This window comes from Diadema antillarum, unplaced genomic scaffold (assembly GCF_040938485.1).
Source record: "Diadema antillarum isolate AM-2024a unplaced genomic scaffold, OU_Dant_1.0 seq00000810_RagTag, whole genome shotgun sequence".
NCBI classification, from domain to species: domain Eukaryota; kingdom Metazoa; phylum Echinodermata; class Echinoidea; order Diadematoida; family Diadematidae; genus Diadema; species Diadema antillarum.
Window position 1 is genome coordinate 1,235,141 of NW_027271690.1, and position 26,711 is coordinate 1,261,851.

General features: G+C 38.3%; 2 protein-coding genes across 2 annotated transcripts in view; one reads left to right on the forward strand and one right to left on the reverse strand.

The window, feature by feature from the left end:
• The first annotated feature begins 7,450 nt into the window (after window positions 1-7,450).
• Window positions 7,451-26,711, forward strand: part of LOC139739674 (uncharacterized) — a 35,621-nt gene continuing 16,360 nt past the window's right edge. Inside the window, exons 1-9 of the mRNA XM_071650285.1 lie at window positions 7,451-7,658; window positions 9,032-9,203; window positions 10,602-10,708; window positions 11,136-11,342; window positions 22,718-22,818; window positions 23,390-23,506; window positions 24,036-24,140; window positions 25,055-25,220; window positions 26,399-26,523. Of these exons, the coding sequence (XP_071506386.1) occupies window positions 7,451-7,658; window positions 9,032-9,203; window positions 10,602-10,708; window positions 11,136-11,342; window positions 22,718-22,818; window positions 23,390-23,506; window positions 24,036-24,140; window positions 25,055-25,220; window positions 26,399-26,523 (1,308 nt within the window). The remainder of the gene's footprint in view (window positions 7,659-9,031; window positions 9,204-10,601; window positions 10,709-11,135; window positions 11,343-22,717; window positions 22,819-23,389; window positions 23,507-24,035; window positions 24,141-25,054; window positions 25,221-26,398; window positions 26,524-26,711) is intronic.
• Window positions 21,218-22,233, reverse strand: LOC139739651 (uncharacterized). The gene has a single exon (XM_071650262.1). It carries the CDS (start codon window positions 21,995-21,997, stop codon window positions 21,410-21,412), a length of 588 nt encoding a protein of 195 aa, XP_071506363.1. The 5' UTR covers window positions 21,998-22,233; the 3' UTR covers window positions 21,218-21,409.

A 26,711-nucleotide genomic window follows, 5' to 3' on the forward strand; every position in this document is an offset into this window, starting at 1 on the left:
CACACACACACACACACACAGGCAAACACACACACGACGTCATAGACTGGAAGATTGCAACATAGCCAAACGGAAAAATATCCTTGAATGTCCTTAAGTCAACTAGCTATGTAACAATATAAAATGAAGTACAGTTTCTTTATGAACACTGCAGATTTTATTCCCTCTCCTTTTTCTTTCGAACCTGAATTCTTTAGCCATCAACACTGAAAGACGGGCAGTGACGGGGCGTGTTCCGGATGGGAAGACAATTCAGTCACATTGATCTTAGGCCTACCTTCGATACACTATAAAAACTAAGAAAACAGAGAGTGTAGGGCCACACATTTCAAGCTTTAAGCTGTCCGTAGACATCACTACGAGTATATTCTTTCTTTTGTTATACATGAAAGAATTGTGCTCATTACGATTACAGGAAATCAGCGTGTTGGCTCAAATAAAATGTCGATATTTTGCAGATGTAGAAACCCATAAATCAAATCAAGTATAGTATCTTTCATATATTTATAGCGAGATAATCATCAATCATCAATCAACACAGGCATGTACAAAAATTATAATCGCTTATCATGTAAGCCGATATTGTTGTGTGTCTATGTGTTTGTTAAATTGTTTTCTCCTTCTTCTTCTTCTTCTTTCCCTTGTTTTTTTTTTGTTTGTTTCCTTTTCTTTTTTGCTTCGCAAGTGACTGCATTGCACGTTACCATTTCAACTTGTACGGATATTTCTTTGTAGTCCATTTTCTCTGTTATTATAATTGAAAGGGTGGAAGATTCAATTAAGCCTATGTCAAGGGCTGCGACTCTGATGAAGACCAAGGAGGAAGGAAGAAACTCCGTTTCCAAACGAGATGACAACATAGTAGCTAGGAGGTCGGCAAAACGCCTCCGAGACATCTTCTTAGTCGCGGAGGAACGTCTCCGCGAAGTCTCCGGTAGGTCGCCAATAGTATGGGTCCCTGCATGGTCGCGGAGACGGCTCGGAGACCTCGTGGGCAAAACTGATCTCCGCGACTTAGCCACGACGTTAGGCGACGTCACGGAGACGTCCCAGGAGACGTCTTCGAGACTAGTTGGAGACTGGAAAATGTATCCGAAGGTGTTGAACATGTCTAATTCTTTCGCAATACCCTGGAGACCGGGTTAGTCTAAGAGAGACGTCCCGGAAACGTTGCGGAAACGTCTCCTTGACCACCCCGCAACTAGCAAGACTCTCGAGTTACCCAGGTCTCTACCTATAATATATAGTCTCTAAGCCAATCAGGGCACTCACCAAACCGACAAACGTTCAATTAAAAGTTACGAAGTTATTGTTATTCACCAGTGTCGGATAAGTGTGAATGGAAATCAAATACATTGTAGGCCCTACATCATAAAATGACGCATGATAGCTGAACCATGCATGGAGAGTAGGGTGATGTGTCAGATATCACCTGATTATAGTCAAGGTCAAGGAGGCTGGGGGTATGTACTTTTGTTTCAATTATTGTATACGCAACGTATACTTTGCAACATTACTAATCTAATGATTATTGAAACTGGCTCACGCTTGTGAGAAGTTTCCTTTCTTTTCCAATAATGTTAACGGCTGAAATTGTGGTATCATAGTTTCACCTCTTTTCCGCTTGTGCATCATGTAGGCCCTGTGTGGCATCATATAGAAATGGACAGAAGAGGAAGCATGTGGGATGGGTATCCCCTCCCATAATATATGACGCAATTTTAGAACTAAACGTTCTGGTGCACACTTTGAGGGGAGTATTTGGAAAATCGTCAATCTGAAAGAAAAATTTGTATTTCTAAAAGTATCATAGGGATTATATCCAAGCTGAAGTTTTTCTTCTCTCATTCAACTTTATTTCTATTATAATAAATTCCTTCATTCTCCCATGTAGGTTATTGCAATATTGTATGGAGAAATTGTGTCTCTATACCAAATATTCTGTCTTTGAATTACAAAAGAAAGCTATCCTATACGTGTTTGTACTGGATCGCATTACTTAGCTCATACTGCTGATTCTTTATTTCATGAGCTTAAAACACTAAAGATTTCTGATTTGAATATTATTCAAGTATAGCAGTTGTTAATTATGTTTAAATATTTTCATGATCAATCCATCATCTTTCAATAAAATGTTAAGGTTTAATACCTCTGTCCATTCAAACCCTTCTCGTATATGAATGTTAGTACAAGTGTAGAAATTTACATCTTTCGAATCCAAAATTAGTGACACACAAATCTATTAGACATTCGGGTCCGGATATTTGGAATAATCTTCCGGACATCAACAATATTACACAACTATTTATTCTTTGAAAGCTTCACTCAAGCGGTATTTGATATCCACAATCATGCTCCCCACTCATTACGTTAATATAACATTATATTTTAGGTGAATGATTGTTATTTTTATTCAATCTCTATTTTCTTTCTTCGACTGCATACTGTATTGCACTCACACACCTAATTTCCTCGTGTTGTGTCGCCGGAAAGTCTTTTTATAAGGTCCCATCCTTTTCAACCTTAATCGCTCACGATGGTGGTCCCCTGCATTCATTAACAAGTATATGTTTGTTTAATTTTTTTTAAATGAAAAATACTGTATATCTTATCTATCTTAAATTTATTTTGTTTCCGTGTTTACTGCTCAATGCCATTGCTTATGTGTATCTATTTTTCTAGTGTTATATTATCTTTTTTGTATTATTGCACTTGCTATATTCTTTGTCTTTATGCTTTTGAAATTTGTATTCAATTTGTATTTGAATGAATGCGGAAATAAATCAAATCAAAATAAAGATAAAAAATAACTTGAGCATTCAAGGCAAAGTAAATAGCATGATAAGGTATATAATCTGCCATCTCTTCTTCGGCGTACCCAGAAATTCAATCATGATGATGATAATGACTATAATAATGATGATAATAATGATAATAATAATAATAATAATAATAATAATAATAATAATAATAATAATAATAACAATAATGATAATAATAATAATAATGATAAATGATGACGATAATGAGATCCAGAGAGTTAAATCGCATTTGTAGAAGTGTAATTCAACGAACTGGTGCACACTTTTGATTGAAAATTTTGATTTTTTTTTTTTTTCAATCAAAAAATTAATTTTAGATTCGAGCTAGGCGTTCAGGGACAAACGTTCGGGAACAATGACGTGAATGGCATCGACCATCTTTTATTTTCTTGTTCTACACATGTGCTTCTTTCACTGTCTAAGAAGCCTATGAACTTTGAAAGAAGGGGCAGACTTGAGAGGGAGGGTGTGAGACTCCAGGGGTCTTTTTGAGGACTCGGCTTTTTCATAATCGAGTTATGCACTCTTTTATATCCACGTCCAAAAGGTTTTCTGCAGGTCCTGAAAAAGTCTAAAAGGGTTTTTTATGTTTAATAAACATTTTTATAACGTCCATTTGAAACGTTTTAAATACGTCGAAAACCTTCCACAAAAAGACGTTCTGAAAACATTTTGACAAAACGATCGTTTCAAGAACGTTCAGAAAACGTCCAAATGTTAGCTGGAATGGCATATCATGGTAATTTTTAAACGAAAGATTTTATTGATTTTCATCATAATTTACCCTTCTATCAGGTTAGCATTTACTAAATCGATTAAGAATCCGAAATGCAATCTCGAAAGTACAGTAGTAAAATAAGAATAGGCCCTAGTATGTCAACACGTAGATTGAGAAATTTAGGGGAATGAGTCCCTCTCTCTTCGCTATATGGTACAGTATATAAAAAAGAAAAATAAGAATATGTGAGGGGCTAAGCTTTAAAAATCGAGGGTATGCCCCTCCCTAAATGCTAAATGCCATTAGGATCCTATAGGCCTAGGTCTATAGGAAAATACTTCAACTCTTTATAAGAAAAAGGAAAACAAAAAGAAAAAATGAACAACTTGTTCGAATGCCTCAATGCACTAATAACTAAACCCAATTACCTTGACATGTAAAATTTATGACTAAAACTCTTGTTAAAGAAAATCCCCCCCCCCCCCAAAAAAAAAAAAAAAAAAAAAATACTCATGGCTCACTTTATTGAAAAACGTCTTAATGAAAAGACTAGCGTTGTGGGATTCCCACACCAACATTCCCTTCTCTTCTGCCATTGCCACCAAATCAAACAAAAACAATAATGGCTTCTGGTAGTGTTACCACAACCTGGAGCTGGGCTGGGGGAGTCAGCTCGAACAAGAACGTGCACAATTGCTGAACTTTGAACTGAACTGAGCCCTTTTATGTATGCGGAAGACTCGACTCATCAAATTTACTTTGCTTGCACCATGTACCACCGTTGAACATTGTCATTGCATTTAGCATAGCATTTTGGTTGAGTACGTCGGTCTACGGCTGTTATGCGCATGCATGTTGAGTTTGAGATCTGCCTGCCGGTCTAATAAGCTGTTACTACGACTGTGTAAGTATATTAAATTTAGTTTAATGCAAGTGTCTGGTCATCTTCTTTTTCTGCCTCCTTCAATAAGCTGAAAATTCTTGCAGACTTCACGTTCAGGTCAGAAGATACTAGACTCTAGATCTAGTGAGTAAATTTACTGTATAGAACACCAGGGGGTAAATTTACAAGTCTAGTAGAGGAACGTCCACTTCACTGGATGTGGATGGGAGTTGAAACTTGTAACTTGTTAGTGAGAGGGTTACACTGGAGTCTGTATAACCGCAGCAGCTACCCCATACGGACAAATACGTACAGCGCCCCGCGACGGGGTTAGAGTCTGTAGGCCCTAGTGCTACTAGTACAGTAAAGGTACCGGTTTTCGACACTTTAGCACATTTCCTTGTTTACCATCAATACTGCACCGTTTTACCTCGGAATTTCGATATGATGTTGAGCTACAAAGGCCAATAATAATATGCCTTGAACGAATTCCAATTTGAATACACTCGTGTTCAATTTTAGCAATTTCCGTCACGCCGTCGCTGGCATCAGATTTCGACACCCAGCATCATTTTTCGACACAATCACAGCGCGCATCACGCATAAATCACATGGCGCGTACAGTATGCGTACACTGCATTGTGGACGCAAACCAGCAAAGTACCGGCGCAAGAACTTCTTGTTTCCTCTATATACGTGTCTTATAATGGGAATGTCGAAATCTGGTGCCACATTCTCAAAGCCAACTCTTTCTGCAAGTTTGCTCATTTATCACGAATTCAGCCATGAAATTACTAAAGTCGATTATGAAATCAAACATCAGGATTTGGCAAACAAACTGATACTAAAGTAAGATAACCGGCATGGGTGAATTTCATTTTACGGCGATGTTTACAAAATGCGTCATATTGTTTGAACACCTAAAAATGGCCGACATCAAAATTTCTGCTGACACTGTGTTGCTTTTCTCCTAAATATTCTACCGTCGGATTATGATGACAAGTGACAAACGGTGTTTATATAAGACTAGAAATGTGATTGATAACTTGGTTGATTGTTGAAGTCAGACGTTTGTACTGAGTATAAAATCTAATAAGAATTATCTGCTGGGTGTCGAAATCTGGGTCCTGTCGAAAACTGGTGCACTAACGGTACTAACGTTAGTAGTAAAGAATCCTGAAATAGGGCCTAACGTTGTTAGTTGTCTAGTAGTCAAAGTGGTGTGCACACATTGATCAAACTGGAAGCACAGATGGGCTCTCGGTGCACATGTTTACAGTGAGGTGACATCTAACGACTTAACGTTAGGAATAATTCCCACAGTTTGACTTCCTGTAACGGTTAGGCGTAATAATGCCTTTTGGAAGTCATCAATATCATGGCAATAGACAGAAAGATCTGTCTGTCCAGAGGAGTCTTTTATTTTTTTGATGTTATCGCTCTCCTCCGTAGACAGACGGAAGTTATTAGTACCCATCGCTGTGTGGATGTTTTAACCACGATCTCTATGGAAAATTGGGTGAGGTACCTCACCCTTCTCGATTGCGTCTAATTCACGGCCCTAGGTCGGCAAATTTAAGCTTGTATAGCAAAATCAACATTGCAAGAATGCACTACACTCACCAGATTAACGAATAATCCAACATTTTGGTAGAAAAAAAAAAAAACATGTAAAACACACATCAACCAACCCGTCGCATCGTCACGTTCAAACTGCAGAAACATATGAATCCGTTAGCCAATCACATGCGAGGTAGTTTCTACGTGTTTTTTTTTCATCAAAACACGTACCGCGGTACCTCGCATGTGATTGGCTAACAGATTCAAGATGGCGACTTACTGGGGTAGCGAACGGCGATGTTGCGATATGGATAAAATTTCTGCGTTATAACCTAGTTACTGTGAGTATTTCGATTGCACAATGTGAGAAATTTACCCCAAATATTGTTACATAATGTGTCATGTCATGTCAAACTTTTTTGAATGTAAAAAAGCTGTCTGAAATTTGGTTTATTGTAACGTTTAATCTGTGCGCGACCGCTGGCAGTGCATCCACACTGGAGCCCGAATCAATGACTTCGGTCTGTATAAGGAGGGGATCCGTGAAGCCAGACGCAGTCTCCGCGAAACATTTCCGCGACGTCCAGATGCAGACCGATCTTTTGGTCATCAATATCAAGTGATGGGAAGTCAGCTGGATCCTCCTTGGTAAAGGATTATCTCTACCAATTTGTGGAAGCCTGTCTGGTTCAAAGAACACTGGTGCGCTGTATTTTTACCAGTAACACTCTCACACAGGTCGCTGTTGCAGTTAGCTCAAAGAAATATCTAAAAGATTTTATGAGTGCACATGATTTTAAGAACTGATTTCAGACCTCTTATTTAATTCATCAAGCATTTTTATTTTTCTTTCCTCTTCTACTTCTTCTATGTTACTGTCCAACACCCAGCACCCCTATGAAGGGACCAACCGGACAGGGGTGCACTGCTGTTGTTTATTGCATGGAGAGAGAAGTTTAATAACTACTTAACCAGTTGCTTTGCTCTTTGATGTAATGGAGCTATAGTGGAGGATTGCTGCTTTGAAGGAGTCTTGTTTGTGATGCTGGTGACTCGACTGTCAGTGGGAGTGCGTTCCAATCTGTGGTAGACCTAGTTCTTGGGATGAATTTACTGAGTAGAACCTACTTAACCGTTTTTGTTTGTGGCAATCGGATCGAATACTCAAATTGTATTATTAATTATAGGGGCTGCTAATGGCCTAACATCTGTTTTGTCATTCTTTTTTCAGTTCACCACTGATGATGCATCTGCTGTCAAAAGGCTTCTATCTATAGACAGTTGTCCTGACCTGGGGGGCGTTTCATCAAGGAGTTCGTCGTCGGTTTTCACCGACGAATTTGCTATCAGCCAGTCAGACGCAAGGATTTCAGTAGCTTTTAACAGTTGTCAATGTAAATCACTGACAAAAAGTTTCATGGAACGGTCCCCTGGTGTGAAAGAGAATACTGAGGCTATGTAGCACCAATGTCGGTCATTGTAGGGACACGCGTCGTCCGTGGTCCAAACTGGGAGTATGGTGACAAGCTTGCTGAGGAAGGCCATGTTGGGACTGTAATCGAAGTAAAACAAGCGCTCTCGGTCACTGTCATTTGGGACAACGGAAACAGAAATGACTATCGTGCTGGTTCCCAGGGTCGATTCGACCTCTGCGTGTATGACAATGCCCCCACAGGTATGGCTAAATGGATAGCATGTATTTTGTCAAATGTGTAAAGCACTTATAAGTTTAGTTAGATACTGTAAAAAGTGATACAGTACTTGGTAAACCTCACGTAAGTCAACATAGTACTTGGGACTAACAAAAATCTGTTGGCTTTCATACTTGACTTTCAGCTTTCCCATATGAAGACAAATGTTGACTGACACATGTTCAGAAATTAACAGTATATCGTGAATCACCAGTATAATTGTTTGTGAACATATCTACATTTGGTAATTTGAAATTTACTGCTAATGTAGTGAACCTTAGCAGTTTGAGGTTACTGTAGAGGTGGAATTTTTTGCACATTTCACGTGACATGAAACTACAATAGGGCAAAAATGAAAGCTTGCAAATGTTTGTGCATCTTTAGTATGTAATGATATTCTATATCTTAGATGAACTGCAATGCCTCTTTCCAGGCCCTTTCAAATATGTCGCTAGCATTATTTTTTCTAGATTGAAAATGTATATAATTGTTCGATAATTTGTATTCAGTGCATAACAAAAGTAGCTGATGGGGCTGCAATGCTCAGCAGATACTGAGTAATAACAATAGTTTTTATCCAGATCTGTTAATCAGTCAATGATAATTTTGCATACCGGTACGTGTTTAGTTTCATTTACTGATAGCATTTTATGTTCATTTGAGCTCTTTTAGAATTTTGATGAAGAGAATTTACTTTGATATTAGATTTTAGATTGCTTTTGACAGCTGCAAGTAAACTTATTGATTCTCATCAAATGAATTCTGTCTTTTATCAATTATGAACATGGTAGCGAAATGGAAATATGTGATGTTCCTTTGATAATCAAATCTTTCATCCATTATGAATTAACCAGTACTTCCAACTTTTAGGTGTACAGTCCTCATAAGTCCATAATTTGTTGAATACCTTAGTTTTTGCATGTAAAGTAAATAGCATGTTATATGTCAAACATGTGAAGCACAGTGTCCTCACTTTTCTTTTAATAATGTCAGTACTACTATGTTTCTATTTAGAGTGTATCTCTCAAAGCATTGTGCTACTTTTAATTATTCATTATCTTCTGTTTTGTCTTCTGTTTCTATTCATTGTTATGCTGTGTTATATTATTTCATATATGTTTCAATATGAGGTGATTGTTATGGGTGTACTACACATGGTTCAAACAGGGACAAGAAAAAACAAAACAAAACAAACCAGACAGAGCTTGACCTCTGATGAAGCTAACCTGAATTCCTTTGGAAAATGTGAATTTGCATTTATGTAAATTTATAAACAAGTGATCATCCACCATGCAGAGGTATCTTCTCAAACATTAACACCCTCATTCTCTGTCTTGTCTTTTATCATCACTCCAAGGTGTTATCCATCAAGGTATGCACTGCTCAGGTTGTGGGCAAGAAAGCATAAGGGGCATACGGTGGCAGTGTTATCGCTGCTACGATTTTAATCTGTGCCAGCCCTGCTTCAACAGTGGCAGTCATGCGATTGGTCACGAGTTCCTCAGATTGGTCAGCAGCGACTCGCAGGGGTAAGTCAAAGTTGACCCCAAAGCAGCGTCATCATACTAAGAGTACCGGTATAGTGAAAGTTTCTAAGGAAAAAAAAAAGAAAGAAAAAAGAAAATGATAAATTAAAAGAATTTAAGTTTCATTTGATGTCACAAAGCAATGGGTGCTGTTCACAATCACAATCAAATTAGATGAAAAAATAGGGCTTGTCCTCGTATGATTCTCTTTGGCTTGCGTATAAAATTCCTGTAATTTTCAAATTTCCATTGGCTGGGTTTAAAGTAAGAAATTGCATTTTCCCTATCACATTGCTCATTAATTTCAATGATTTGCCAGCAGTTCATTGACAAAGGGAGATACAATTGTACATAGTTGTATTATGTTGCTTGAAGAGTTGCATAGTTTGGTTGTTCGAAAAGTGTTCAATACGTCATTTATTATAAAAATTCTCAGAAAGGTGAGATAGTTATCATCACCTTCCCTAGTAATATGCATATGATTGTTACGAGTATTGCTGTTTTGTGAATACACGTGGAACTTTCAAATTCCATTCCTGTCACTATTTTGTTTACTCACTACTGAAAGTTTGATATTATGTATCAAAATTTCCAAATTAAAAAACAAAATCAAATTCTATTTAATTATAACGAGTAGTCCTGTAATCAGTTTTCACATAATTCCTGCATGATAAAGTGCAATGTGTAGAGTTTGTGTCAATATTTGTCAAGCCTTCCCCCATTCAGACATCATGTGCCGGCTGAAAATCTGCCCGTAAGATTCTTGTGATTATTTCATTCACTAATCAATATAAAATTTGTCATAAACAGCCAACCAAAATTTTTATCTGTGGTCCACTTCTGATGTCTTTGTTTTTCTCCATTGTACTCACAAACCAATGTATTTGGTAATTTTGAGATGATTATTAAAGTCATGATAACCCTAAAAACACTTGGGGGGGGGGGGGGAGAGTCATTGATCATGCCCTCCCCCTCCCTCACCTCACCCCAAGACTTCATGACTTTTTTCTTTAGAGTCTTGCACATCTTTTGATACCTAACTTGTGTATACCTGCAGCGGTGATGGTGTTTCGTAGCATTTCACGGTCATTATGTCAGTCAAAAATGATGTATTTGTATGTGTTTATGTATACAATTAATGAGGTTTTGCAAGATTCTAATGTGTTACCTAATTTTTTTTTTTTTTTGGAACGGTTTACAGTGTGCAGAAAATGTTTATTAAGTACCATGGCATTTTGTGCAGCCAGATTCTGTGCAACTGTAACTAGTTCCTCACAGGATTAGTAGATTTTTTGTTATTCCTTTGCCTTTGGTTATGTGCCTCAAAAAGTTGAGTTCCAAGCAATAGTGTGTGCCTACTGGTAATAAAGTACTGTTATGTGTGTTTTTGCTGTTGTTCAGGACGAAGTTGTACTCTAGAAATTCAGCCCGGCAGGTAGAAGCCCGGGGGCTGTTCCCAGGAGCTCAGGTCCAGCGAGGAAAAGACTGGAGATATGGAGATCAAGATGGTGAGATTGTCCTGTAAAATTTTTGAACTTTCTAGACGCTGGTATTCTTTTGAGGCAACCAATCTTAACCATTGTTATATGACAAGTCTTCCTACAAATGCTGGGAATAGACCAACTTCTCAAGACACCTGTAGAGAACTATAATTGTATAAAATAAATCATTGTAAAATGCCTCCAATGACTATTCAATATCATATGCTTTGTTTGCAAGTTGATGTAGTTTAGAATGCAGAGAATTTTACTGGATTTAAGCAGGTTTTGTCATACAATGTTGACAGATTTACCTTTTTCTGTGCAGTCAAGCAATGACTACCTGCAACTTCTTTCTGCATTATCAACATGAAAGACAGTATAACAGGAATATGTGACATTGTAAAATGACTTGCATTATTCTGATGTTAATTTGATTGTCTACAACACTATGAAGGGGGTGATTCGAGGCGCTTAGGTTATGTCATCGACGTCAGGAGCTGGCAGGAGACCGCCTACCGTGGGGCCGTGGCGGTGCGTTGGCCAGGCAAGTACGAGGACAAGATGTACCGCTACAGGGTCGGAGCGGATGGAAAGGTGGACCTCAAGAGCATTCGTGATGGTTCAGATGGATCCTACTACCCAGATATCCTTCCCAAGTTGGGTGAGTGAGCTAGCCAGTAGTTGGACAGCTCAAGACAGCTACTGTAAAAGTGGAAATTTTCGCAATGTTGACATTTTTTGGCATTTCGTGCAACAAGAAACTAGCACCAGAATAAAAGCACTCAAATATTTTTGCTTGCCATATGTTCCATTACATGATGTCTTGATTTTGAGGAATTGAAAAAACTTGCAAAACTCAACTTACCTGGCTGAGGGTGAAAAATTACTCTCACGAAAATATCCACTCCTACAGTATTGCCATCATTCACTCCAGTGTTTGGCGTGCATTTGACCATGCAAACACGTGGTCAAATTTTCTGCAAACTATGCAGGCATTATTGCAGGTGTGAAAGCAAATATACACATGGACACCATGCCCCCTTTCCATGAGTCTCCCACATATGTTATGTTCTTCCTTGTTAGTCTCCAAGAATATGCGGAAGGTAAACTTGTGATACTCAGGTGAGTGCTAGACCCACTGGGTCTCGCGTTTCATTCTTCAATGTTTTTTTTTTTGCGGTTATGCACTTTGCAATTATATGCCAGGCTGCATTCATCAGTATAAGCCAGTTCGGGGTTATTGTCTGCGCATGTGCACTGACCCCGGAAGCCAGATCCGCGCTGGGTCACAAATACCAAAATTCTGTAAAATCTGTGAGCTCCCATTTGTTTACCTACGCTCGGTCGATCTAAAGAGTTCTTCTTCCTGCTTCTTTTCCGAATGTAAGTTTGATATATTTCGAAAAAAGAGACGATTTTCTTGTAAATCGTATCACAATTTAGTTTTAAGTCAAGAGGTTTATTTCATATTCCAGTAAATACGGCTTTAGCTGGTAATCAAAGTCTGCCGTCAGCCAGCTCGTGACTGCCGTCGTATCATGTTTATCGGTCCGATATGTGTAAATATGTGTTGGCTATAGGTCTACTTATTTTGAGGAAGAATTCTGATCGTCTCGTCGCGTTGCGTTTAAAAAAAATCGTTACTTGAAAATCAAAACGTATTTATTCGTTGTCATATTGCATCTGCAGTTGCACTATTGAACTGTTGAGTTATGAAGTAGGTCTACACCCCCAAACTAAGTCTCACATGTACACAAGTGTTGACTATGATATAGATCTAGACCTAGACCCTAGTCACTTAGTTTTAGTTGGACCTAATCTTCTACTGAGTAACTGACTTCTTTAACTAAAAAAAAAAACCAAACAAACAAACGAAAAAAAAAGTTAAAACGAAAATGAATCCTAATTTTTGACATTGACATTGTTGTTTTATTTTGGATTCTGATGATGTCCAAAATAGCTACAATTTCGTTTGACAAGAAGACCGATTGATGACTAAGTAAACTAATACTAAACGCAAATATGTTCACAACTTTAAATTCAAGTAATGAAGTAGATCTATGTTGTAACTTGCAGAACCACAGAAGTAAACTATTTAAAAAGCCTTTATATTCCTTTCAAGACTTTCAGATTTATCAGATATTTCCTGGATGATTATTTAGGTGGATGTAGTTATTGGTGAAAGAAATCTGTGATTAGAATAGCTAGGGTCATGATGAATATTCGTTAATTTCATCCTACCGTAAATCATGGCAAATTAATTTTTTTTAATCCTTTTCTCTCATTTGCTTTTTCAGAAAGTATGGGACGAATATGTGCAATCAAGGGCTGCTCAAATAGCCAATATAGACTGGATAATTGGTTATCCCAGCTATGTGATATCCATGGACTGAAGTTTGGTAGTTGTGTATGCAAGCCACCCTTCACACTATTCCCATTTCCTACAAAGAAGAAGGACATTGAGAGGCGAATGCAGTGGACAAAATGTGTGAACAGAAAATCTACTTCTGGGAAAAACTGGGCTCCTACACCTAATGATCGAATTTGCTCAAGACATTTCAAAGATGGAGAACCTACAGAAGCGTGGCCTAATCCTACGGAATTTCTTGGATACGATTTACCTGGATCCAGTACTATCAAGCCATCTCGAAAACCTCCCAAAGTAAGAGAACCATATGTCAGCAAAAAAAGGAAAAAAAGGATACTAGAAGAGATTGTAACAGAAACAGAGACAACACTTGAACAAGAAACATTGGAAAAAATACATGTAGAAGAACATGTCTCAGTTGACGAGACTGTACCTGCATCATTCCAATCATGCTATGAAGATCAACATCATAGTTTGAAGGATCACACCTATCAAGCAACACGTGCTAAGTGTCCGGGATGTGCAGAAAGGGAACGCAAGATTGAAAGCCTTGAAGAAAAACTTTTAGATATTCAGCCCAAGTCGCAACTTAGCAAAACAAAAGGAACAAAGACGCCACTTTTCACCATGGAAGGAATTGTCATGAAAAATGACAAAACATGTCGGCAATACACAGGAATGAACACTAAAAAGCAGTTTGAATCTCTACATTCTTACTTGGAGCCAAAGGTGCTTCGGATGAGGTACTGGGAAGGTGGGAAAAAAGAGTCCTCACCAAGAAGTACACCTAAAGGAAAAAAAACTCCCTCAAAACCAGGACCAAAGAGAAGCCTTGGCTCGAAACAAGAGTTCATGCTTGTTCTCATGAAATTGAGATTAGCCCTTACATTGGCATTCTTAGCAAGTGTATTCGACATATCGCAAAGTAGAGCGTCACAAATTTTCAACACTTGGATTAAATTTCTTGCCTCTGAATTAAAGCACCTTATATTTTGGCCTGATAGGGTAGCAATTAGCTCATTTATGCCTAACTCACTGAAGGACAAATACAACGGTCTCAGATGTACTATAGACTGCACAGAAATTTTTATAGAGAGACCAAGGAATTTAGAACTCCAAGCACTCACCTGGTCTGACTACAAGAAACATAACACTGTGAAATTTTTGGTTGCAATTGCACCTAATGGAATGATAAGCTTCTTGTCAAAAGCATGGGGAGGAAGAGCTACTGATGTTCACATTACTAGGGAATCAGGTTTTCTGAATCTCATTGATGCAGGTGACATTATTTTGGCTGATAGAGGCTTTGTTATCAGGGAGGATTTGCTTATGAGACATGCTAGATTAGAAATCCCAGCATCTAGCAAAGGCTTGGAACAACAGTCTCCAGAAGATGTAGCTGCAACCAAAAAAATAGCTAATGCCAGAATACACGTGGAAAGGGCAATTGGGCGAATGAAAGTATTTAACATTTTGCAACACACTTTGCCATTATCCATGGTTCCTCTTATTGATGACATTGTCATTGTTTGTGCAGCATTGATTAATCTCCAACCTGCATTAGTTAAGTAGGAAGTAAAGAATGGTGTACACTGTAAATGTATGACATTTTCTGTCACTTTGATGGGTTTTTTTTTTCAAATTCCTCATTTGTGAAAAATCCTTTCACTTCAGCATGTGAAGATAGATAGAATGTTAGAAAGGTTCAAGGGCTTCATTTATTGATTTAAATGTTTAAAGCCATTAGTGTTTTATTTATGTATACATGCAATCAGATTTTGTAAACCTTTCTTTAGACTACAGTATAAGATAAGTTTCACATTGAAGAAAATCAAGTGGACTGGAACTATCAACTCAGTAAAATAGATGAAGTGACAAAAGGTAATGTATGTGTCTATGGAAGGATATTTGTTTTAATTCATGGGTACTTATCTGCATGTTAGCATGCATGGGATGACATAAGTTGAAATTACATAAGTTCATGTTTATACCTGCAGGCCTAAGAACTTGCGTGTGCTAATTCATACAGAGAGATAACTCCTGTAATTTAACAATGTTGAGTATCTAGAAAATTTAGCCTATTTTCTGCTTGTATGAAAAATATCCTGAGCTGGTAGTGAATAGCCCAGGAAAAATCATGGCACAGGAATTTGCCTGCACAGATTTGTAAAAGGCTTGATAATTACATTTACTCTAATGTGTGAGAAGGAAAACTGGAACGTTTTTATGCCTCCGCCAACGAAGTGGCCGGAGGCATTATGTTTTCGGGACTCACGTACAGACGTCCGTCCGTCCGTACGTCCGTACGTCTGTCCCGTTTTGTTTTAGTCGATATCTCAAGAACCGTGGGGTGGTTTTGCATCAAACTTGGTATGCGGGTATATCATGGGGGGATGATACTTTGTCTGGATTTTAGGGTCAAAGGTCAAAGGGCACAGGTTATTTTGTGAAAAAAAGGTTGAAATTTCATGTTTTTCTCCATATCTCGCAAATGGTTCAAGGTATCTACATGGAACTTAGAATATATGCATGTACGGATGGGCAGTGATTATGTAGGGAAGTTGGGGTCAAAGGTCAAGGTCAACTCCTCAAAATATCACTACTTTCCTTATATTTATGCAATGCCTGAAGGATTTTTTTTTTAACTTGATGTATGCATGTATAACCCAATATATATTCTGTGGTAAGTTTCTTGCCAAAAGGTCAAAGGTCAAGTGAAAGTGTTTAATTGCACATCTTCCTCCATATCTCAAAAGTAACTGAAGGTATTATCATGAAACTTACATATTTATGCATGTTCTACCTAGCAGTGATTCTCTTTGGAACTGTGGGGTCAAAGGTCAAAGGCCAGGTTTAGATAATACTATTTTACCATTTGATGCTGAAATTATACTTTTTCTCAATACCTTGAAAATTACTCTATGCATAAACTTATAAAAGGGTCAAAAGTCAAGTAAAAATCATCATTTCCCCCAAATACCTGCACTCTGACGTTTTAATCATTCATCCAATTGAACCTAGTTCTAGGAAAGTGAACTTTTTGGGGGTCTTTTTTCTGTTATCAGTCAATTGCAGATATCAGGTGTGTAGCAGCGTGTGTAATTTTCACAAATTCATCACTGGACATCTCTATTATTATGTATTTTTATACATTTCCTTACTTTGTAATAGAACAGAATATGAACACTTCCTAAATATCAGACCTGTGTCTTCGAGTTTATGTATTTGTACGTATACAATGTGTGTAATTGCATGTTTGTGTGAATGTGTGTGTGTGTGTGTGTGTGTGTGTGTGAGTGAGTGTGTTTGTGTGGGGGGGGGTACATGTGATAATTGACTTGGTAGGATCTGTGTGAGCTACATGTAGAGTGGTGGGGGCTGATGTGAGACTTTTGTATGTATGGTGGATAAAATGTACACGTAGATTACAGACCATCTCTTTGGTGAACTATCACAGGTTATCAATACAAACCATTACAACATTCAAGTGTAGGGGTAATTTACATGTACTTGTCAACAAGTGCGACCAAATTGTATAAGGACTGGTTGGTTCTGAGATGGTCTCTAATCTATGTTTACAACTGCCAATTCCATGGATAACATGGACAACTTTGAATAACGCTCATATTTCTCCACAGTGCACACTATTTTATTTTCTTCTTCCTCCTTTATAATCGTTGCATCATAAAACTCATATTGTAATAAACACACACACACACACACACACACACACACACACACACACATAAACACAGTCACATACACACAAGCACACCCACACAATCCACATACACACAAGCACACCCACCCACACACACACACAATCCACATCAAGACGGGTCAAATACAATGTATGATACAATCTATCACAATTATCACCAATCTATCAAATACAAAACAAGAAAAATAAGATTGCTTTGAATTGTTTGTCATGATAAACTGACCAGATGTTCTAGGACATTTTATTTGTATTAATCAAAATAATGAATTTCATAGGTATACAAGTATCAATAACCCCCCCCCCCCCCCCCCCCCCCCCGAAAAAGAAAAATGAATGTCACGATTTCAGTTCGGTCCTCAGAATGAAACGTGAACAAGCAAAATAAGTTACTTTTACTGTTAAAAAAAAATCCCATTTCGAAACTTCACAGAATTATTAGTAACTTGCATTTTCCAGAAATGTACATGTAAATCATATTCCTTCACTGAAAGAAATTAACAAAATATAAAACATCGAAACTCAACACAATCTTGGGGAATGCCAAGGTCTAGGATCAGATTATCGCTTAAACATTCAAATAAGGCTGACTATTGTACTAACTGCATTTTGTTCTCAAACTTAGTATTGCATGTCAGTCTTGATAGGTCCCAGATTGTAAACACGAACTCAAAATAAGGGAAACTAATATGAAAGATTTTTTTTTTTCACAAAACCATGGTGAAACTATTAAGGACAGTCCACAGATGAGTAATCAGCTGTGCAGGCCAGGCAGATATAAAATGAAAAGCATCTGGTACATGTATGATTCTTTGCATGATGACCTTGCTAGTATGGCCATTTATGTATTGGAATGCTTCAGTTGACTAAACTGATATGGAGGAGCAGATGCAGTGAGGAATGTCCGTAACTGCTGTATACAAAGTAAAATGGAACATTACATCTGAGCAACCATTTTTTCCTCTGTCAAACAAATGAGCATGAACTGTACTCACTAAATGAAAATAACTCATGCTGTCTGTACATATCATACATGTATCAATCAAATAACTGGCAAAATGATTCTGTGACCATGTGACCATATCATCAATGTACTGAAAACAGTAATGTTAACTCTGTTGTTGTATGTGCCATGGTGGAAACCCCCTGTGTGCCACGTTATTCTGAGACACGAAGGTAGTTATGCTTTGAGAAAGAATTTTGTTTTTTCGATTTGTATATGCCAAGCTTTGTTACGATATAAATTGTACGACGAATCTATTTTCAATTCTTCTTTTGAATGACCAGTTTCTACATTACTGTAAAGGCATGACTTTTGCACATAAAACCGTGACAGAAACTTAGAATGTACAAGCAAATCTAGTTGGGAACATCGCTTGATAGTCGACCACCACATATAATGCAAGTCGTATATAAGAGGAACAAAAGCACGAGAAACGCTTTCATTGTGCCGTGGGATTAGCAGTGATTAGCGGTTTATCGATCGGTTGGGGCTGCTTTGTTTGTTGAGCAGAATATGCGAAGTTGGCACGCCGTCGACTGAGTCGGGCGTGCAAACGTGGCACATAAAGAGTTAATGTAAAGCAGAATATAATAAAAATTTTCCTGGTCATACACGTAACATATTTACACTGTATAACATAAAAACATTTAAATTGATCAACCAAAGTACCATCATAAATGTAAATACCAATCAACATCAAGAGTAGAATTTCCAATCAAAGTACTAAATTTTCAGTGGTTAACATTGTGGGGGATCAATTGTAAAAATTTTAAAGCTGAGCTGCCTGACCTGTATCTGTTCAGATGGATTAAAAGTCAACCAAGAAGGCAAAAATAATGAGTGGGTAACACATTCACTAGCAGGTTACCTATGAAAATTGCATTTATTTTCACCTACTACAATAATTCTAGCATAGTCTATATTCATAAGGACTGGTCAAGAAGTGTTTGCAAAAAATATGGGAAATTTCAAAATGTCAAAACTTCTTATCTGATTCACATAATTTTTGAACCATTTTGTTTGGAATATATTTCTTTTTCTCATTAAATTTGGTTACTTCTGGCTTGGACTTCTCCTTTAACAACTTATTTATTTGAATCCTCTGAATGCTACTTTACATCAGAATTGACAAATAACATGTAAGTGAACTGGACTGGAGTTTGATTTCTCATTTTCTTGTTTCAATCATCACTACACGTAGGATCATCATCACACTTTTCTTCATGTGTCATGTTATTCCAAATGTCTTTAGTGACAAGTTCCTTAGCGACCTTTGAAATGAAAAATTCCTTGCATGTTACAAGGAGTTCTTGCCATCTATTCTCATCAAAGAGCACACGTACACAAAGGCTCCCGTGGCGCGAATACACATAAAAGTCACACCATCCTCTCTTCCAAACTCCCATTTGCAACTGTACTTGAGAATAGTATGGATGACTCTGTCGCAGGTTTCGCTGTCCATCTATCTCGTCTATGTAGGGGACATTGGTGCTTGTTGGCTCCACAGCCGAAACGCTCAAAGGGCACTTAATTTCAAGAACACCTTCTCCACAGCATGAGCAGCTTACCAACCCATCTGCACTAGCTCCAATGTACACCTGATCTTCTTTCACAAGAAGTCCACACTCCTCTACCCGTAAATGAGCATGTCCCGCTCTCTTCATTTCTTTAGCATACATTTTCCGGGCCTCATCCTCCATTTCTCTTCCATATTTTAGGGATGGAAGATTATTACTGGGCGTTGAATATCGCAGTACCCTCCGAAGCAAAGGAGCACTGTCGATTGCTTTGCCGGAGCTCTGGAGAAGTCTTCTCTCTCTAGTCAGCACCTGATGCGCTACTGAACTCGTAATGCGTCCTTTTCTGTGCTCGAACCATGCCTCGTTGTTTGACTGTCCTCGTGTGATCCTCTCCAGCTCACTGGTGGTTTTTGAACAGTATACTGGAATATTGGCTAAAAAATCTTCTACGCTGTTTGATTGTTCTGCTAAAGTTGTTAACGGAATGGGAAGATCAGTCGTGGCCACTTCTGTCTCATGGTGTACATTTAAGTCCGATGATGGGTCAATGGCAAATGACGCAGATGGTGCTTCCTGTTGAGCATACTGAAAGCAAGCTGCCTCCTCAAAGTCAGAGTAAAGAGCCGCAACTAGCTTCTCCAGTGTTGAAGAGGGCCTTGTTCCACTTGACCTTGCCTCTATCGGCGAAAACAGTTGCCTCACACTAGGATTGGTGCCTTCATGATCTCTAGAAGGGCCTGCAAATAGAAAAACATAATATTCAATTTTGTGTGTCTTTACATGTGTATATGTGTGTAAATGTTTACCGTACATGTGGGAAAAGCGGAAAACTTTCAAATATTTTTAAAACAACCTTATGTTCATGTTGCCTCTTCAGTACTTTGTATTCCTGTGCCTGAGCATCTGTTGTGTCACCAATGCAGGCAAATGTTAGCTTTACAACATGAAATGTTTTTTTTTTTCTACTAGCTATAATACTTATATGACAAAGTGAAAAATGCTTAAGCCCTGTAAAGGGTACTTGAAGATTATCTTGTACATCTCACATGTCACGTAAAAAAAAACAAAAAACAAAACAAAACAAATACTGGATGGAAATTTGCTTCATTTTATCAGGTTACAAACAAAGCTGCATAATATATTCAAATATAAAAAAATCAGAGACTAAGCCATGTCCTTACCTTGCTTGGAAAACAAGGGCTTTTTCCAAGTCATCTCGCTGATCCTCTTGGGCTCTACAGCTTGCTTGCTGCCGAATGCTGCCCATCCACATTCACGTGATGTGCAAGCTGGGTTGGTGAGGCCGTTGCGCCAAGCGAAGTCAATCTTGAACAGTATGGCTGCAACATGATTACATGTTCCACTGAAACTGTAAGGAAAATCATGAAAATGAGAGAAAAAATTATTTTGTATGACATACAGTCTCAGTCAAAATAGGATTTCATTAACATAATACGATGAATGTAGCTACAGGGCAAAATTAATGATAAAGAAATTTTTGAGGCGATATCTTAAGTAATGACAATAATAAGTACTCTCGCACTGATGGAATACGAAGACTTGACATGCAGATTTTTAATACAGGTGCAGGTATAGAATATCTGCATTTATAATATACTACAAGTGGACAGACTCTGGCACACTGTGATCATTCACATCAGATTTTGTTAGCAAAATATCAAGTGACCGATAAAGAAAAATATAAATGTGTAGAAGAGGTCTACATATTATAAACAATTGATAATTGTATACTCTTTCTAGGTATTGACTTGTTTTTGCTGTATATGCCTTGAAGTTTTGAAGTTTTCATAAAGTCTTAAAGAAACTATCTGCTTAATCTGATCATCAGGCATCACATGTGACACCCACGGCACCACTAACAACTTCATAGGACATAGACTTTTAATTATAAATTTATTTCCTTGTCTATACTATAGAACTGTCCTGTTCGTTTGTTAAACTCTTACTGTCCTGAACAAGCTCCAGCCCTACACAGGTTACAGGAGTCCTGCACGCACAACTTAAGTTATAGTTTCAGTTTTAGCACTCATGACTTCGACTTTCACATGTTACACAGACTTTGTCATCTTTGACATGAAAAAATAAGCTCAGCCTCAGCTTACCCAGCAAAACATGTACAGTAGGCACTCTTTACTGTTCCCGACGACTTGCCAATGGCCACCCAAACTTTCCATGGAATATTTCTGATCCGCTGCGAAGGGCGACATTCCGTACGCAGGAAACAGAACTCGCTGTTCTCAGAGATGGGATGGAACTCCACCTCCTTAACCCATCCGGATTCGAAGTACGAGTACCCCTTCCCATCTTTATAATCCGCCATCAGTCTTTGTCGCAAGTCAACATTGTCAATAGATCTGAGATACTCTCCAATGTCAAATGACATAGTTGGCGGCCATTGTGGTAAAGACTTTACCTCTGAAATCCACCCAGTCAGAGTGTTGGGGTCTGGAAGGCTTTCCTCAGCCCTGAGTCGCAAAAGATCCTCGTACTTCTCCGACTTCGACTCAGTCGACGGCCGGGCAGGGGCTGGGACCAGGTGAGGCATCGTTTTAGCTGCATACACCAACGCAACAAGCTCATCCTTCCTCCGAGAAACTTTCAAATTTCTCTCCTTCAGAAAGTCTCTCAACCTTCCAACTGTCCAAAGTTTGATATCATCGATCGAAACTCCCTGTTCCTCGTCCATCCTCACCTTGACTTACAGAAAAACACGTTAAAATCGCTATTTTATTCGGTAGAATGAAGTACGATCGTCAAGAAAAAGAGTATGCAAACACATGTACGAAAATCACATAGCGTTGTACACAGTACGTGCGGCGCGTACTGACACACCGGACATAGGATCGGCGAACGCTGAGATTTTGGTATTTTTGACCCGATGACCTGTGACGTCATGATCTCCTTGTTACAACCCCGAACTGGCTTATTTAGGGAGCCTTCATTTCTCTGTAGCGTAATGTAAATGAGATACTTAGGTGTTACAATGCAACAGGTCCCTCCTCAAGAAGTCTCTTGTGAGTCATTTTGGACTACAAGGATTAAATAATCCTCATCAAGTTGCTTTCATCAGGACCTACGTGATACTGAAAAAGTGGAAATTTTCATGGTGTGGAAATTTTCACACATTTCATGCATCAAGAAACCAGCACGAAAATAAAGCATGCAAAATGTTTTCCCCAGTATGTAACGCTATTTTGTGTTTTGATTTCATGGAATTTAAGACACTCAAAATTCATCTTACCCTGCTGAGCGCAAAAAAACACTTGCACGATGATATCCACTTTCACACAGTAGTAAGCAAAGAAAGCATGCCCACTGATATGCTCTCACGGTCACACATGCTTGTTTGCTCGGACTACTTTTTTAATGAATTGACATTACTGTGAATTATTTCCTTCCCATACAGGAGAGGATGATGACATCCGAGTTCATGATAGTGCCGTCATTGCCCCCAACAAGGAGAGCAAGAATTGTCTGCCACCCCAAAAGACCTCTGCTATTCAAGAGGTAATTATGCTATATCGTCATTTCTCTGTTTCAATGCTGTGCAGTGCAATGATAATTTGTTATACTGTATGAGCCTTGCTTTACAGTAACAATTGTTTGCCCTTATTTAACGAGAGGTACATTTTCAATAAACGATGTTGTGTTTGCTTTCTTTTAAATGCATTGCAATGATACAACTTTCTGAGCTTTGTGGAAATCTAAATTTAAATTTAATTTTTTTTAAAATTTAATTTAAAAAATTAAATTTATGTCACAGCATGGTGTGAGTGATTTTTATGTTGTGTCATTTTGGCACACAAATTTCCAAACAAGGAAAACAATGTTCAGTTACCTTTTTCTTTATCACAGTCTTTGCATTTTGCAGATACTCTCAAGCATTGTCCCATCTATGCAAATCCATGTGAGATTTAATTATGATTGAGAATACCAACTTGCTTGCATATCCAGATTTCCCAGAGATTTAATAATGCCTTGCAGTAACTCAATTTTATTATTCATCTTTTAGTCTGTATCACTCATTACCTCTATTACACTTTTGTTGTTGTTACTACCTTCGTATTTTTTTTTTTAGGTATCGGGGAAAGAGTGCAAAGTTTTGGCCCTAAGTGACAAGGGTATGGTCACTGTTTCTGTCCAGGCCACAGATGAGCCTCGTATTCTGGAGGTGCCCTCTTTTACCCTTCGAAAGGTCAGTACCCTTGCCATCAGCTATGTTTGTGTTTTTCTTCTGCTAGTAGTGGTTTTGATAGAGCTCATTGGTTTGACCTAATTTGGGTTTGCGCAGTCTCATGTAGGTCATTTACTTACTGTATGCGCCATATATTTTGCGAGTCTAAATTTTCACGAATCGGGAATTCCTGACGATTTTGCGAGTGGTTAAATTCGCGATCGTGGAGTCTTGAACTGAACGGAGAAATGTACACGCGTGCGTCACATCCACATCGGGATCAGAGTCAATATTTTCGTGTGTCTTTAATTTCGTGAATAGCACCTAGACTCGTGAAATTCGCGAAAATAAAAACCTCGCAAAATATTCGACATATACAGTACTTGGTCTGATGTGCTTTTAAAATGTCACTCTTTCTTTTCCAACTACTCATGGTAACTTAAACAGGTTGGGAATTCCCCTTTAAACCAGGATCTGAATCTGCTGTTTCTCATGTACCAATTACACATCCTAGAATGAGTAATCTTCTCTTCTGTTGTACTTCCTTTAGGTGCCCAGCTTTCATCAAGGGGATAAAGTGCAAATCGTTGATGACGTTGAAGACTTGGCAAGAATGTTGGATGGAAAGAATGAATTGCAGAGCATTGTGAAAAGGGTAAGATATGATGTTAGCGTTGTTTGGGGGGGGGGGGGTGAGAGAAGGGCTGGGGCCCAACCACTTTTTTTGCACAACACATAGGAATACATACGGTGTAACCAATTTGGGGCCCCCCACATTTACCCGGAAATGGCACCCAAAAAAAAAAAAAAAGCTGCTGAAACCTTGAAGTAGGAGTGGATTTTTTTTGCTTGTTAGCTGATGAAACCTGCAAGTGGCACCAGAAGAAACTGCCCCCCCCCCCCTCCGAAAACGTGGCGCCGGCCATGTTAAGTACACGTAATGATTAAAAAAATAGTACCAAGTAATGATGGTGATGACCATGTAACATGAATTATAATTGAAACTGTGATGGATGTGTCTGAATGATTTTGTGATATCTGTCATTGCTGAATAATGGTAGTGTATTAACAGTACTAACATTCATGGTTGTTGTGAGTTCTGGGCTCCATTTCATAAGAAGTTCTATATGACAGCAACTTTTGCTGAAATCGCAAGCACCATGGTAAGAATTCTTCTTCCTTATTGGCTGTTGCTCCAAGAAGTTGTCATTCTAGCATGAGTTGCTATCATCGTATCATCCTTCATGAAATGAGACCCTAATATATGCTGTAAGCCTGTCTTCACAATGCTGTCCCAGTGTGGCTTATCATAATTTAGGCAAGTAGAAATGAACAGTAATACTCCACATTAAGTTGAAAGAGAGTATCCGCAGCATGTCTACATTTTGATTTGATTTTTTTTTTTTTTGGTTTTATTATGTTATGTTTTGTTTTGTTTTTGGTAATGCCAAGCATTTGACACAAGCAATGAAAGTTTACTGGGACTTTAACATGGACATAGACGAGGTAATCAAAGGCTTCATCATTTTTTCTGTTGTTTTTCTCTTCTTGTACTGTTGTCTCAACCAGATCAAGGAAAGGCAATTAAGTAGGCCAGGCATTGTGATGAAAGCTCCGGACAAAGCGCAAAGGTTGCAGGTGAAGATTGGGGACGAAGTGCAAGAACTGCCACCTGTTTTCCTCAGCCTTGTGGAGACGGGCCAGCGAGAGGCAGGGGCCCAGTCACACCCCGGAGGTGGGCAGACACTTTTTGACTCTTGGAATGATGCCAAAGGGAGCACAGATGATGGACAACTTATGTTCGTTTTTTTTTTTTTTTTTGTCCAGCTCACTTCTTGATTGTCTGTCAAGCATTTTCCATCATGTGCCTTGTTTTCCCCCATTTCCCTTTTCTTGAAAACTGGTGGCTGGATTTTTGACCAAATTTGGCAGAAATCATGAATAAGGAGAGGGGATCATAGTTTGTTCAAATGATGGTGGTGTGTGTGTGTGTGGGGGGGGGGGGGAGGCCTAGGGTAGAACCCAAATAGCCCAAAAAAGCAAATTTTCATTGTTGTTTTTTGTATCTCTGCTTTTTGGAAAACCAGTGACTTGATTTTAACCAAATTTTGCAGGTATGATCAATGGATTTTAGGAGGGGATCATAGCATGTACAAATGATGGTGGTGCCACATAAGGGAAAAGCGGACAGGCCTTTTTGTGTATCGTATATAACTTGTGTCTCTGATGTGTACCTTTCATTTTGATACTAAATTTGTGAGGATTTGATCCACAGTTTTGGTGTCAAATAACAGAAGCCAATCACTTGTCCAAAGTATGTTTTTTGTGTTATTCCATGGCAAAACAATGCTTATTTCCATAAATCATAACTATTTAAATTGTTATTAACGCTTTCATTGTTTGATACTACTGTCATTTGATTGAGCATAATATGTGATGCAATATCAAAAGTGAAGAAACACCCAAGAAGAATAAGGAAATAAATGAGAAAAAGTAAAGAAATTAATAAAACCTGTAAATTGTTACATTAACTTGTTGAGGAAAATTTGCACAACAAAACTAAAAAACCCGTTCTGTATTTGCTAATGACTCCCATTTGACAAGTGATAATGAAATTTTCGCTCCTATCCCTTTCATTCAATGGAAATAGGCAGCTTTCGAGAAATTGTAAAGTGTGCAAATTTAAAAAAAACAACAACAACAACAAACATGCAATCCTTGCTTTTGTATAATGGAGGGGGGGGGGGTAGCTCAGTGATTCAGGTTTCAAGAGGGGTTTCTTGGACTTCTCTGGACTGAATGTTAATGTTTACAGCAGACTTGTAAGTACACATATTTCCCTAAGAGATAGTGGCAATGTCCCAAGCCCTAACTATCACAGATGACTATTTGACTTACTGTGGACTTTTGCAGGTGGGCCCCGGTCCCTTCGTAACCCAAGATCGTCAACACAGATGGAGGAACGGAAGCTCAGCCAGGCAGCAGCATGTGGCCACATTAAAGAGATCAGGAAGATTTTGGAAGCAAATCCCAGCTTGGTACGAAAAGACCTCATTCAGCAGTCACAATCCTCTCATTTAAAAGAAAAACTGTGGGGGAAAAATGTAAATATAACACCAATGAAAGCGCACGATATAGATTTCACCTTCAGTGAACAGAAACAGAAAATTTATATTGAAAATAGTGATGGTGACAGTAATGATTGCTGATAGCAGTGATGATAATG